We start from the raw sequence: 15,998 nt of genomic DNA on the forward strand, positions 1-15,998 counted from the left end.
TGCATATTGTATTTTTTCCCTAACAGTTTTTTAAAAACTCTTGTCTATTTTTTTTAAAGTTATTTTTATTGAAGTCTAGTTGATTTACAGTATTGTGCTGGTTTCAGATATACAGCAGAGTGATTTGTTTATATATAATGTATGTATATATCTTTATTGTTTAGACTTGTTATACCTTATTATAGTGTATATATTATAATATATAATAAATACATTGAATATCGTTCCCCATGCTATACAGTGAATCTTTATCTTGTTTATATATATGATAGTGTGCATCTGTTAATTCCATACTATTAATTTATCCTACCCCCCCTTCCTCTTGGTAACCATAAGTTTGTTTTTTTTTTGTTTTTTTTAATGGCAAACTTTTTTTTTTTGGCCACGTGGCATGTAGGATCTTAGCTCCTTCACCAGGGATTGAACCCTTGCCCCTTGCAGTGGAAGCATGGAGTCCTAACCACTAGGCCATCAGAGAAGTTCCTAAATATCCCTTTATCTTCCCTTGAATTAAATATATGAAATTCTTTTTCTGTTGTTAAAGGAAAACTTTCCTGCCAAAGCCAGAATTTCTTGTTTTATGTGTAAAAGTTTTTACACTGTTGCATTTCATAAATTTTACGTCAGTTTTATTAAGTAGTTTTAGATTGAGTAGTTGGATGTGGCATATGGTAAATTCTCTGTCACTTGGCTTTCTTTTAACTATAACTGTGATCCAGTTCTGGCATGTCTCAAGTAGATTATGCGTGTGTGTGTGTGTTTAATATTTCCTTATCCGTGGCTGCTCTGGGTCTTCGTTGCCGTGCTGACCTTCTCTAGCTGTGGCGAGTGGGGGTTACTCCCAGGCTGTGGCACTCGGGCTGCTCGTCGTGCTGACTTCTCTTGCTGAGGATCACAGACTCTGGAGGTCAGGCTCAGAAGTGGTGGTGTATGGGCTCTGTGGCCCCTCATCATGTGGGATCTTCCCAGACCAGGGATTGAACACATGTCCTTTGCATTGGCAGGTGGATTCTTAACCACAGAACCACCAGGGAAGTCCTATGCACGTATTTTTAGCAGCACCTCTCAAGAGATTACAAGATCTGATAGGGCCAATTCATGTGTGCAGAGTGTCTTCAATCATGTGCTATTTACTTTTGTGTTTAGTATATTGTAATTTTTTTTTTTATAAACCTCGTGTACTCTTACAAACCTTTGATTATTCAGAACACCGACTCCTGCGCACTGCTGGTTAATATAGAATTGGGGGGCTTCTACTCTGGTTGCTGCAGACGAGCACTGTGTTACAGATGGACCGTTTTACCTGTGTGTATTTGACTAACAATGGTTTGTATGTTTTGGAAGGTGATTGAAGAAATTGAAGAAATGATGCAGGAATCACCAGACCCAGAAGATGATGAAACGCCTACACAGTCAGATCGGCTTTCAATGCTTTCCCAGGAAATTCAGACTCTTAAGAGGTCTAGCACAAGCAGCTATGAAGAGAGTAAGAACGCTCACCTGAGTTGGTGCTGCCTGCCTTCGTGTAGCTCAGCCGTATAGCGGGACCACCTTCGGGAACCTCTGGTTCTCACAGGCTGGGTCGCATACTCTTCCCCTCCTCACTCCCCCCGGTGGTACTCAGGGCATTTGTTTATCTTTGCTTAGGGACAGTGTCATATTACCTTTGAATCCTGTATTTGTCTGCTTGGGCTGCTGTAGCAAAAGACCACGGGCTGGGTGGCTTAAACCACAGAAATTTGCTTCTTGCTAGCTCTGGAGGCTAGAAGACTGAGGTGTTAGCAGGTCTGATTTCTTCTGAGGCCTTTTCCTCTGTCCTCACATGGCCTTTCCTGTGGTGTATCTGTGTCCTCATCTTCTCATTTTGAAGGGCATCAGTCACATTGGATTAGGGCCCACCCCAATGGCTTAATTTTAACTTCATTATCTCTTTAAAGATGCTATCTCCAAGTATAGTCATATTCTGAGGTGCTGGGGTTAGGGCTTCAACAATGTCCTATTTCTCTAGTATTTCCTTAGAATAAAGGGAAGTGCTGAGAAAAACCTGAAAAGGGTCTTCAGGGAATCGTCTGCCCTTCATCTTCCCAATTCTCAGTAAAATTCACACACTGGGGCTTGTGTGTTTAAGTATGTATTTAGCTTAATTCTTTCAAATAGACTTTTCCTGTCTTCAGAAGTGCCCCAGAGCCCTGCTCAGCGGTCTGTGATTTCTTTTCAGTACAGTGGTTTCCCGCACTCTCTGTCTGCTTTCCTGTTCTTTTCCTTGCACAAGCATGTTAAGTCTTGACTGAAGTACTGTTCATGGAACCCTTGATTTTAGACGAGTAAACAATTTTGTTACACTTCTCAGCCATTTGAGAAGTAACTTCCCCCACCTACCTCTACTCAGACCGGCCCACCAGGAGCCTGAGGCGTCTGAGACAATTACAAACCGTTTAATTGCTCAGAATGTGATGTTTTTCCTCTTTGGCGAGAAACACTTTGCTGTGCGGCCTTGAAACATTTCGGTCTCAGTGTCCGCTCTGCTTTGCTTTTCGGTCACAGGGGTGAAAAGGCTGTCGGTGTCTGAATTAAATGAGCTGCTGGAAGAAATCGAGACGGCCATCAAGGAGTACTCCGAAGAGCTGGTGCAGCAGCTCGCCCTGCGAGACGAACTGGAGTTTGAGAAAGAAGTGAAGAACAGCTTTATTTCTGTTCTCATCGAAGTGCAAAACAAACAGAAAGAGCACAAAGAAACAGCCAAAAAGAAGAAGAAACTCAAGAACAGCAGCTCTCAGAACGGGAAGAACGAGAGAAGCCACATGCCCGGCACGGTAAGTGGCGGTGGGTGGGCGGCGCGGCCCGCTGGAAGCGGCCTCCGTGAGGCCAGCAGAGGCGGCGGGACCCACATGCGCAGGAGCAGGGCCTGGGGGGTCTTCACCGGAGAGCTGAAGGGTCGTGTTCAAGACTACCAGTGTACTCTGCTCCTTCCGAAAGGTGTTTCCTTGTGGCGAGGGTATGGTGGTTATCTGGATAACTCAGTGCTGAAATGTGTAGGAGGAGGGAGGTAAAGAGAAGGAAGAGAGGGGGAATAAAAGAGAATGTTTGAAGGAAAAACTTTAGGGGTGACCATTTCAATACATGAAAATGTTAATAGGGGTTTTTTATATTTGGCTGGTGGGCAACTGAATGATACTGCTTTCTTGTTTTTGCTTAGCCCTTGTAAGTTATATAGTAAGAAACGGGGTGCTTTTAGAGGTAGTTGAACTATATGGAGCCTAAAAACAAGAGGTTGACATTTAAATCATTTTCTCCTGATTTTTGAGTGAAGTTGGAATGAGAGGATGTTGCAGGCAATTCCATGACATCACCTATTTGGCCTAGTATTTGGCAGACCAGACTATTACTGACTGGTGAAAACAACTTGAGGCTATTTGACTCTTTGACTTTTGGTACAAAGCTTTTTGTTTTCTGCTTTTCATTTTCCGTAAGTGGTGCTGTTAATTTCACTTGATTAAACTTCATTGTAAACGTTAACTATTAAGTATTTGAGATACATTTCCTGTTGGTCTTATGAGCATTTCATTTTTCTTTGATAAGTTGAGACCTTGTATCTTGCCACGTTTATGTTTGCATATGAAGAAGTGTTGGTTTCATTTTAAACTTGAATGGTTGGACAAAGGGATTCATTTTCTAAATGGATTGTACCTTTTAAATTCACGATAGTGATAACATGATAATGCAAATTATATCAAACTGGCTGTTATGGCTTGCAGTTATAAAAACTATGTCTTTGACTAAGTCTGATTTATTCTTTCTAAAGAATGCTTATCAGAGAAATAGATCTCATTGATCAGACTCTGATAGAATCCAGGAAAAAGCATGGCAGTTCTGGGATGTGGAACCACCAATGAGAGTTAATACAAACCAAAAAGAATCTTACTATTTAGCCCATTCATTATACTGTCTTTGGCCTATGAGTATATGCACATTTTCTTAGTTTAATGTTATTTGTACACAGAAAAGACATAGTTGATAAACAGATTTTGCAAAAGTTGCCAGATATGTGGAACAAAATATTTGTTAGAAATGGTGATATTGGTTAAAGTGTTTAGTGACTTCTAGAGACAACTCTGAAGAAAACAGCACCCACCAAACAAAAAATCCCCACCAAAACATTCCCCAAACCAGAACATTTGTTTGACTATACAGCCCTAGATAAAGTTTGCTTTAAAATATTAGGAACAGTATTTTGTATCTCAAATTTTAAAAAAATTGTACTCTTTAAATTGTCCTTTTATGCAGGTGTGATTAAATAAAATTCTTAGTTAGAAAGTTATAGCATGGTTGGTAATTTCTGCTTATCTACTTTTAGGGATTACATGTAATTCCTCCATTTATTTGTGTTAACATTTAGGTGAGGAAAATAAATGTATCCCTAGAGTAGTTTAAATGCTTCTTTTTCTAACTCCCATTTAAAAAGGGTTTGAGTGGATTCTTTGTGTGATTTTACATGCTATTTATGTTGAGAAATGGATTTGACAAGGCAACGTTTAGGTCTTATTTGAACCTTTATTAGCCTTGAAATAGATTCATAGGAACAGTAATTTCCCCCCTTCCCCCAGTATTTGGACATGTGAAGTTACTTCTTGAGTCCTGATCTGCTATTTGTGTCAAAACCTTTAATTAGGCTAATAATGGCATCACTAAGCTTGTGGTACTAGTTCCCTCCATCATTGTGAAGCTTAAAAGGATGGCAAAAAGCCACTCCATTTGTGACACCAGGAGCCTGAAACCTATCAAGGATTCTGAAAAGAATGATCAGTGGCCCAAAGGAACTTTAAAGTGAAATGGCCAGTGGCGAAACAGATTCCAGGATACTGCCTTTCTAGCCCTTTTATATAACATGCAGTTTTGGCAAGGCCTGATCTCTGTGGATTGGCTATCACATTCGGTGGTTTAGTTGCTCATTCGTGTCCAGCTCTTTTGTGACCCCATGGACTGTAGCCCACTGGGCTCCTCTGTCCATGGGATTTCCCTAGCAAGTATATTTCCCTGGAGTGGATTGTCATTTCCTTCTCTAGGGGATCTTCCTGATCCAGGGATCGAGCCTGCATCTCTTGCGTTGCAGGCAGTCTCCTGCAATGTAGATGGATTCTTTACCAACTGACTCACCAGGGATTGGTGACCCTTTTATAGATATCATGCATTACTTGTTTTCTAATAACATTGGTCACTTTTTTTCTTTTTATCTTAGATATGTTTTATATCTATCAAAGACTTGGACTTCTTCATTAAATGTGGAATAGTTTCCTGCCATTTTCCCTTAAGCACATTTCATTGAAACAGAGCATCAATTTGTAGTACTTTATCCATAATTGCCAACTTGTTCCTTTTGGTACAAAGAGACTGTAGTAAAATATGAGTGTGAATAGAGCAGAGTTTAGGTTTTCATTTTGGATGCATGCTTTGTTTGAAACATTTGCTATAGTGAAAAAAAAATTAGTGGGCTTAGAAATGCTATTCATAAATATTAAGTAAATTTCTGAGTATCTTCAGAAAGTGAAATGTTGATTTAGTTTTTAAAGTTAATCTGTTACATGTTGAATAAGGTAAAACTATTCATTCAGTAAACATTTGCAGAGTATCTTTCTTGTGCCAGGCACTGTTGAAGATACAGTGGTGAATAAGACAGACAAGGCCTCTGGCCTCTTGGAGCTTATATTCTAACAAGGGATACAGGCACTACCCACAGAAAAGCATGACTAGACCTTGTAACTTCAGGTAGTAACAGATTCCATCAAGAAGAGGAAAAGCTTGGTTGAGGCAGTTGCTAGCAGTGCTGTGGGGAGCTGTTTCTGATGTGGTAGTCACCATGTCTCTTGCTCCTTCTGGTGGGCTGGGCAGGCTGTCCTATCCCTCTTGAGCTCTCTGTTTAGAGGAGATGTTGGAAGAGTATATCTTCTTCTTGGCTAATGAGATTTGATAGAGTCAGTTCAGTTCAGTTGCTCAGTTGTGTCTGACTCTTTGCAACCCCATGGACTGCAACACACCAGCCTTCCCTGTCTGTCACCAACTCCTGAAGCTTGCTCAAACTCATGTCCTTTGAGTTGGTGATGCCATCCAACCATCTCATCCTCTGTTGTCCCCCTTTCCTTTTGCCTTCAATCTTTCCCAGCATCAGGGTCTTTTCCAGTGAGTCAGTTCTGTGCATCAGGTGGCCAAAGTATTGGAGCTTCAGCTTCAGCATCAGTCCTTACAATGAATATTCAGGGTTGATTTCCTTTAGGATGGACTGGTTGGATCTCCTTGCAGTCCAAGGGACTCTCAAGAGTCTTCTCCAACACCTCAGTTCAAAAGCATCAATTCTAGAGCATCATTTAATAGAGTCAGAGATTTTATTTCCTTTATCCTATTCAGCATCTGGAAAAGCAGGAGTGGGGAGTAGAGATTGGAATGGTTGAAGGGCACTGTTAATGGGTTTGGTGGCCCACGTGCATTTCTTTGAACTATGTTGTGTTGGGCTGTGGCATGACCATTTATGCCACTGCCTTTTTCTGGAGTAATCTTCCTTCCTTTACTGCTTCCACTGTCCTCTTGGGAGATTTCTTTTCTTCTCTCTCTTTTTTTTTTTCTAACTCATTATTCTAAATCATAGGCATTGTCTTCCCTTCTTAGACCTTTTCTTGATGACTCTTCCTCCAATGCAAAATTGACAGTCCTCTCCTTCTGGGGTTAGTATTATTCCTCTTAACTGTTGCTGTTAGTACTGGGATGCCATATTGTAATTTTTTGTTTTCACGTCTGTCTCTGTTATGGTTCCCTGTGGATAGAAAACGTAACTTTATCTAATATATTCCTAGGTCCCACATTAGGTCCTCAATAAATTTCTGATGAATAAATAGTAAAAAAAAAAAAAATTTTTTTTTTGTTGCAAATCTGTATTTCTGCCTTGGATCTTTCTTCCAGGTACCAAACATTGAGGCTGAATAGTATATTTGTTAAGAACTTTGGGTTAAGAGCTCTATTTGAATCCTGATCCTGCCCCTGGGTACATACCCCTTTGAATTTTGGAAGGATTAAGTGAAATTATGACGTGTGTAAGAGCAGCATATATCCTGAGTAAATGGTAGTTGTTATATGTCCAACTGTTTACTAGACATTTCTCCCTGAATATCTTGTGGGCATCAAGAATTTATCTTAATCAGACTGAACTCACTGTTTTTCCTAAAGGTGAACTTATTCCTTATATATTTCTTTTGACTATAGCGAAACTATAGTCTCCCCATTCACCAAAACCAGTGCAATTTTTAGGTCAAAAATACACAGTTTTAAGCAACCATCTTTTCAAATTGTCCTACATAAGTGTTACCCAGTAACAGCATAAGTTGATTGGCTATTTCCCCAAACCCCCAACGTATGATGGTTATTATTAGCCTTCTCATATATACTGATCCAATAGGCAAATAATGGTTTGATTTACTGACTGTTTGTATTCTTTTGTAAGTTGCCTATTGTGTCACATTTGAGTTGAGGGTACACATACTTCTGCTGTTCTAGTACCATACTCTGGGGTAATCAGTTGCTTAAGTCTTTCCATAGGAAGGAGTGCAGTCTTTGCGAAGACTCACTCACATTGTTTCCCTAGCACTGCACATAACTTGTCACTTAATACATATTTGTTAAGTTGAGACTTCACAATAAAGAGGATGGAATCTCAGGATTTGGATTTGTGCTTTGAATTATTGTTCTGTCAGGGATTTTTGGGGGGCGAGTCTTCTGCTTGTATCAAGTAGATTCACAGGTCATTGAATTTCAGCGGCTGTTTACAGGAGTACAAGAACAGGTTGAAATACACCAGCTGTCTTTACATTAGTAATTTAAGAGATTAAAGTAATTTAGTAGTGGTTGTCATCTGGAGGTGTCTGAAGTTGTAAAGACATTAGTATTTACCTGCCTGAAATGGATGTTCTTCCTCCTTCAGAATCCAGTGTTTGTCAATTACAAGTCATGTGTAAGGTTTCTTATTCAAAGTCTAGGTCTGAGAAGATGGGAATGTATATAGTATCTTTTCTGTTGTCCATATTGCATTGAACTTTTGAGAGTTCTAGTGTGTTGCTCTCACCGCCAGCAAAAATGTATTGGGTTGTCCAGAGAGTTCATTCAGGGTTTTCTGTAAGACAAACTCTTTGACCAACCCAATATAATTGCTTCAGTCTATCCCAAAGAAGTTTATTCTGAAAGTGTTTGGGATATTAGTAATCAATGACTCCATTGTAAAAGGAATCATATTACCCTAATTTATTGCCTTTGGTGTTGGAGAGAAAACTGCTTAAGGTTGAGGAGGAGCTAAGGTTTGGATGATAGATATTCTTTTTTGTGTATATTTTTCTTTCACAGATGCATTGCTCCATTGTCTGTATGACTCACTTAGCTCATATTATGACTAACAGTCAATCGATTTTATTTCTCTTTTACTTGCAGAAATGCCCCAGTATTAGTTTTTCATTTAATCTTGACCAAAACTGACTTTAAGAGAAATTTATTTTAATTTCAGTTCAGTCGCTCGGTCATGTCCAACTCTTTGCGGCCCCATGAATCGCAGCATCCCAGGCCTCCCTGTCTATCACCAACTCCCGGAGTTTACTCAAACTCATGTCCATTGAGTTGGTGATGCCATCCAGCTATCTCATCCTCTTGTTGTCCCCTTCTCCTCTTGCCCCCAATCCCTCCCAGTGTCAGGGTCTTTTCCAATGAGTCAACTCTTCGCATGAGGTGGCCAAAGTATTGGAGTTTCAGCTTCAGCATCAGTCCTTCCAGTGAATACCCAGGACTGATCTCCTTTAGGATGGACTGGTTGGATCTCCTTGCAGTCCAAGGGACTCTCAAGAGTCTTCTCCAACACCACACTTCAAAAGCATCAATTTTTCAGCAGTCAGCTTTCTTCACAGTCCAACTCTCACATCCATACATGACCACTGGAAAAACCATAGCCTTGACTAGACAGACCTTTGTTGGCAAAGTAATGTTTCTGCTTTTTAATATGCTGTCTAGGTTGGTCATAACTTTCCTTCTAAGGAGTAAGCGTCTTTTAATTTCATGGCTACAATCACCATCTGCAGTGGTTTTGGAGCCCCCCAAAATAAAGTCTGACACTGTTTCCACTGTTTCCCCATCTATTTGCCATGAAGTGATGGGACCAGATGCTATGATATTTGTTTTCTGAATGTTGAGCTTTAAGCCAACTTTTTCACTCTCCTCTTTAACTTTCATCAGACAGCTACTATTATATTATTCTGAAGTTTTTCTAATATGTGCAGGCAATAAAGCCTAGAAGGAATTGTTCTGGTATAACTACTTGAATTTGGTTCTCTTTAAATAACAAGGACCTGTGTTTCTGTTGTTCCTTTTTAATTTGGAATTTAAAATTTTTACATTTGCTAAGATAATTTAGCCCAGGGATTGGCAAAGCAAACTATTGACTGAGGGCCAAATTAACCCTCTGCCTGTTTTATAAATAAAGTTTTATTGGAACACATCTATGTTCTTTCATTTACACGTGGTCTATGACTTCTTTGGTGTTATAAGTACAGAGTTGAATAGTTGTGACAGAGACTGTATGGGCTGCAAATCCAAAATATCTACTATCTAGCCCTTTATGGAGAAGTTTGCCAACCCCTGATTTAGACTAAAATTTGATAAAAATTAGAAGAAAAAAAATGCATGCTCCTTTTAAGTGAGTTTGTGTAGATAAAAGGTCACTGTATTGTGACTAAAATTTACTATAAAACATAGCCTTATTTTAATCTCAGAGTGTGTTGAGTTATTCCTTTCCTCAGGGCCCCTCCAGCAGCCTGAGTTATGCCCACAGATGGTGATACTGTCCATCTCCAAGTCACTTGCCATGGGTCCCCACCTAGTAACAGACCTTTGTGCTGCGTGTGTCAGATTCCCAGTTGTTGTTCAGTTGCTCAGTCGTGTCCGACTCTGTGGCCCCAGGGGCCGCAGCACACCAGGCTTCCCTGTCCTTCACTGTTTCTCAGAGTTTGCTCAAACTCATGTCCACTGAGTCGGTGATGCCATCCAACCATCTCATCCTCTGTCATCCCCTTCTCCTCCTGCCTTCAGTCTTTCCCAGCATCATGGTCTTTTCCAGTGAGTCGGCTTTTCACATCAGGTGGCCAAAGTATAGGAGCTTCAGCTTCAGTATCAGTCCTTCCAATGAATATTCAGGGTTGATTTTCCTTTAAGATTGATTGGTTTGATCCCAGTTCCCATTAACTAAGTGAAGAGAGCCAGCAAGTAAACCAGTTGTCTCCAGACTAGGGGACAAATGAAAAAAAAAATACTGACAGTTTGTTGCGCACACTGTGTTTATACACAGTGATAAAAGGTAGTTTAAAGAGAAGAGTAGAGAAGGCGCGAAAGGGCTGTTTCTTCTCCAAGTAATGGTAATTGAGAGGATAAAGTCAGCTCTATACACATACTTGAATGTAAATATTAACACATTTTCAAAAATAGTTTGTTGGTGATATTTTATAGTACTTCTCCGCATTTATGTATTGCAAAGAATATTCCTAAAAATTAGCATTAGGCATAAAATGGAAAGTCATTATAGGGTGGAGAGAAACTTAGTCATGTCATGTTTATTATTTTAATAATTCACACCTATGAATTAAAAACTATTTTAGATATGGAACAAATTTGTATTTTGGAAGGCAGTATTCCCTGGTGGCTTGGCTGGTAAAGAATCCTTCTACAATGTGGGAGGCTTGGGTTTGATCCCTGGGTCGGGAAGATCCCCTGGAGAAGGGAACTGTGACCCATTCCAGTATTGTAGCCTAGAGAATTCCATGGACCGTATAGCCTATGGGGTCACAAAGAGTCAGACGCAACTAAGAGACTTTTTCTTTCACTTTTATTGCCTGGAGAAATGTTATCTAGAGATAGTTTTCGCTATCTTACTATTATGTACTGTTTGTTTTCTGCAGTGGTTTTTTGGTGTCTGACTGTAATAGTGAACTTTCATGATTTAGCAGTTACTGTAGTAAAAATCAGGAGTCTCTTTGTTTTTATTTATTTTAAACTTTTTATTTTGTATTGGAGTATAGCTGATTAATAAACAATGTTGTGATAGTTTCAGGTGAACTGTGAAGGGATTCAGTCATACATACACATGTTTCCATTCTCCCCCAAGTTCCCCCCTTATCCAGGCTGCCATATGAAATTGAGCAGAGTTCCTTGAGCTATACATAGGTCTTTGTTGGCTATCCATTTTAAATATAGCAGTGTGTGCATGTCCATCTTAATCCCTAACTGTCCCTTCCCCCATCCTTTGCCCTGGCAACCATAAGCTTGTTCCATGAGTCTGATTTTTGCTTGGTAGGTAAGTTCATTTATATAAATGTGATCCAAAAGTATATATGCACCCCAATGCGTGTGAATGAAGTCATTTCTAAATGTCAGTATGACACTCTTGGTCCATCATGTTGCTACAGATGGCATTATTTCAGTCTTTTTAATGGCTGAGTAATATTCCATTGTACTACATCTTCTTTATCCACTCCTCTGTCGATGGACATTTACGTTGCTTACATGCCCTGGCTGTTGTAAACAGTGCCACAGTGAACATTGGGATGCATGTATCCTTTTGGATCATGCTTTTCTCAGGATTCTGTTCTTGACCCCTTTATGTCTTGAAGAGGTTTATGATTGTTAACATAATACAAATTCAAGTAAAAGCCATAATATGCCAGGAAACTGTGAAGTTACTATATATTTAGAGTATCCAGAAGTATCAGAAAAGAGTTCATAAATCTGCCACGGTTAATTATTTTACTCTAGCTTAGTAGCTTTGAAAATGCTTGCCAATACTTAATTACTGTATTAATATTAAATTACATAAAATTTTTAAAAGATCTTCAAATACAAGCAATTAAATTGATGCTAGTCCATTTATTCCTATTCATATCCCATCTTTCTGCTTTGAGAGTGAATTTATAAAATAGTAGTTCAATATTTAAGATATATTTAAATATTTATCTGCTTTGGTGTAACTCATTTTCTAACTTGGATCTTTAAAAAGCATTTTTGGGTAGAGTTTGAATTTATAACTGATTTATAATCACATTAAAATTATTTGATTTGAGGAAGTGTCAAAACAAGCAAGATCAATTTTTACATCTTAGGTAATAGCTTACTAATCATTTGCATATTCTTACTTTTTTTTTTAACATTTAACTGTTGCTTTCAATTCTGTGCTTTTCTCGTGTCTTGTATTTTGATTATTTTGAGAATTTGAACTAAAAAATTAACTACTGTTCTGTAAATTAATATTTGAAAATCATGTCACTTAAGCTATTACAAATGATGTGATTTATAAAGAACAGTAATTATGTTTTAATTTCACTTTCTTCTGAACTTTGAATATAAAGAATATTAATGGAGTTAGAGCATGGATTAGAATAAGAGTCAGAAATAGGTGAAAAGCATTTCTTAATTGCTTCTCCCACACTTTTTTCCTGTTATTGAGCTTTGATATTTAGATTTTTAAGGCTTTCCTGATATAGAGGTCTGTGCCACTGGGTGTCAGGTGAGGTGTCACCTTAAGAGAAAAGCTAAGAAAATTTGGTAGCAGGAATAGTCTGAATTTCCTGACCTCTGGGTTAGTTTGGTTTTTCTCTGTCTTGGATCCTGCTTTCTGTGAAATGAGTTAAGCTGGTGATATACTGTGGGGAGAATGAGCTGGTTTAAGACTCTGGAAAAGAATTAACAGACCACAGTGCTGTATCTGATTCCGTGTTGCTTTTCAGTTTATATGGTGGCATCTAGCTGTTTTTTATTGTTCAGAAAGACCTTGAATTACCTAAAAGTGTTACTTGTTTTCTGTTCAAGCTTTCTGGCTGATTCAGTCTCAGACAGTAGTATCTGTTCTTTGTGTTGTCTTCAGTCCTTTTTAAGCTGGAGACCATAATCAGGGTGGTTATTTCTGTTGCCATTTTATTTATATGAGGAAAACTTGAAATACTCTTGTTTACTGTTTGGGAGACTAGTAGAAAGAAAGAAATGTATGGTTATTTCTCTTTGGGAGTTATTTTCCATATGTTGTTCTAGCCTTTTTTTTCTTCCCTAAATTGTTCTAGCCTTTAAAGGGGAATCCAGCCCAAACATTTTTGAACATTAATAGTTGCTGAACACGCTAAGTGCTCCCCATGGAGTATTTTATTTACTCCTCACAACCCCCTATAAAGTAGATATTATTGTGCTGTGAAGTGCTCAGGCATGCCGGCCTCTCTTGTGGCTCCGTGGACTGTAGCCTGCTAGGCTGCTCTGTCCATGGGATTCTCCAGGCGAGAATACTGGAGAGGCTTACTGTTTCCTCTTTCAGGGGATCTTCCCAGACCCAGGGATCAAACCCATGTCTCTAGCGTTGCAGATGGATTCTTGAGCCGTATTGCTGCCCTTTCTTAAACGGGTAAACGAAAGCCCAGCAGAGGCCTCGGCTCACAGAACCCGTGTGCGTTGGAGGGCAGATGGACAGGTTGTCCAGAGGTGGCCTCCTGTGGCCCTGGGTTCTCCAGTTCTGAGCTGTGCAGGGTGATATGGATGGGCTCATTTCTTTGTCTTTTAGATTTTTACAGATTAAAAAAAAAAAACTTCTATGTCTTGTTTACACTTTGTTGCTCCTGTTTTCATCTGAGAAAAATTTCCAGAGAATGACTGACTTTGGAACTTTGGTACATACTCATGCCAAGGAAGGAAGGTCACGAGGCCGACATGAGTGTTCTCAGGGTGAACCGTGTGACCGAGGCCCTGAACCCGGTAAAGCCCTGCTCCCGTCCTTGCCTCGTCACGTTGGCACTTTGTCAGCGGTGAGGGGGACAATAAAGTGAATACTGTAAGGCTTAATCATTTTCCTGCTTATAAATGGGCTCCCGTCAAAATTTCCATTCTGAGAAGGGCCTTTTACAGAACTATTAACACCTTTATTAAGATGTGGTGGATCGATTACAAAATAATTCTAGACTCACAGAACCTTCACCAGCTTCTTCACTTTGAATTTGAAACTTCAGGTCCTTCCAATCTAGAAATGGTGGATTACGTGGAGGCATTTCTGACGTACTTAACACTGCTGGTGTTTATTTTAATTAAACGGTAACAGCCCTTTATTGAATGTCCTTCGTTTCACCAAACATTTGTAACCTTGAGACTTACTTCTCTCATACTTTGACGTGGCTCTTGCACTTTCATCTTAGAAACGTTCAACAGAGAAATGCCTCTCTTCTTCCCTCTTTTCATTTCGCTTCCTCCTTCCTTCCATCTCTCTCCTCCTCCTTCTTCCTACTTTTAAAATTTAAGCATAAAGTCTTCTCACCGGCCCAGTTAAGTACTGTAAGCACCTAATAACACCCCATCTGCTCTTAAGCATATGAATGCAGTGTTCCTAAATGAGGTGATGTTTTACTCAAAAGTGAATTTAATCTGCCTCTGAGGTCTTATCTTTTTCAAAACTCATTTTGCCTTCCAAGAGGGTGTATTGTTTTTGGAATTTATCGGGCAGCTGTAAAGCAGAGTGTGTTTTGCGCTCTGCGGGGGCTCTTTCCCTGTTCCTTCTTGTCTTGGCAGTAGTCTCTCCATTCTCGTTCAGTAATCTTCTACTTGCTACTCTTTCATTATCCTAGGAGTTTCGGATTTGTTCGTCACTCCACTGTTTTACAAACCGTGCCCAAAGGATGATTTATCTTATTTATTGATCTCACGTTGATCTCTCAGGCTCTTCAGAACTCCACCGTTCACTCCTTTGACAAATAACCTTATATCTTGTCATATCGTCTTTCTTCTGTTCACCTTTAGATTACTTTTGCCTTTAACTTGTTTAAAAAAAGTTTCTCTCCTGCTAGAAATCAGGAGGCCTTCTGCTATGGTTATCCGAGGCTCTAAGAGTGGTCTTAGATGTTGCATCTTCGGCTTCGCAGACGTTTATAAATGCTTGCCGTGACACAGGAATGGGACATATCATGGGAATACAGAACCTGAAGACCTAGTCTTTATCTCTAAGATGTACTCGTGTCTGCAGAAGAAAAAGGAAGCCGTTGGAGTTGGTGGTTCTGAACGTGTCGTCTGTCTGGGCAGTTCTGTCATTGGGAGTGCTACATCACAGCCTCGTGTGACTTTTAGTCTTGTACTGTTCCGCGTCCATGCGTATGTGCATGTGCATGGCTTTGACTTGCCTTCTTAAAAAATCATGTATCTTCTTGGTCGAGTTAACTTGTAGATTCTTGGAAGTTACAAATAAGACCTTTAAAAATGACATCTTTAATCCTCCATTTCACAGATGAGGAGACGGGCCTTTGTAGGCTCAAGGACTGCTGTCACATCACACAATTAGTGGCAAAGCTGGGCAGCTTTGATCTCTGATTTCCAGTCCAACATTTTTCTATCCAAGAAGACTGTTGAAAAATTTTCTGATTCCAAATACCTTTGACGAAGGTGCGATTCCTGGTTCCATAAAAAAAAAAAAACCTGGAAGTATTTCACTGGTAGAGTAATCGCTGAAAATTTTGCAGTTGAAGCCAGTGATGGTCCATCAGGTACCCCTGCGTGTGGGAGGATGGCCTTATGCTTCGTGGGCATGAAGGTGTCTCTGATACTGTTTCTCTACTTAGAGACTGTGAGATGGAGTGAATTTATGAAAACTTAACCTGACCAAAACTTTCTTCTTTCTGAACTCTTTTTTTTCTTTAGATCTTGTTCCTCATCCCCACTTTTTTAAAAATAATTTTTTTTCTTTAATTGAGAAATAAATGCCATACACTGCTGGGTAAGGCTGAGGTATACAGCACAAAGTTTTGATTTATGTTTGTGGTGAAATGATTACAGCAAGACTAGCTAGCATCTATCTTCTCATATAGATACAGTAAAAGGAGAGAAAAGAGGGAAAAAGGTGTTCATTTTTGCTAGGATTTACTCTCATATATCCTATGACAGTGTTAAGTAACATCACCATGTTGTGAATTATA

At 39.4% G+C, this 15,998-nt stretch overlaps 1 protein-coding gene across 2 annotated transcripts in view; it reads left to right on the forward strand.

The window, feature by feature from the left end:
- FEZ2 (fasciculation and elongation protein zeta 2) overlaps positions 1 to 15,998 on the forward strand; it is a 43,993-nt gene that overhangs the window by 12,109 nt on the left and 15,886 nt on the right. For both annotated transcript variants that reach the window (XM_065927396.1, XM_065927398.1), the window contains exons 4-5: positions 1,345 to 1,486; positions 2,545 to 2,813. In XM_065927396.1, coding sequence (XP_065783468.1) covers positions 1,345 to 1,486; positions 2,545 to 2,813 — 411 coding nt within the window. The remainder of the gene's footprint in view (positions 1 to 1,344; positions 1,487 to 2,544; positions 2,814 to 15,998) is intronic.

This window comes from Muntiacus reevesi, chromosome 3, assembly GCF_963930625.1.
Source record: "Muntiacus reevesi chromosome 3, mMunRee1.1, whole genome shotgun sequence".
Lineage (NCBI taxonomy): Eukaryota > Metazoa > Chordata > Mammalia > Artiodactyla > Cervidae > Muntiacus > Muntiacus reevesi.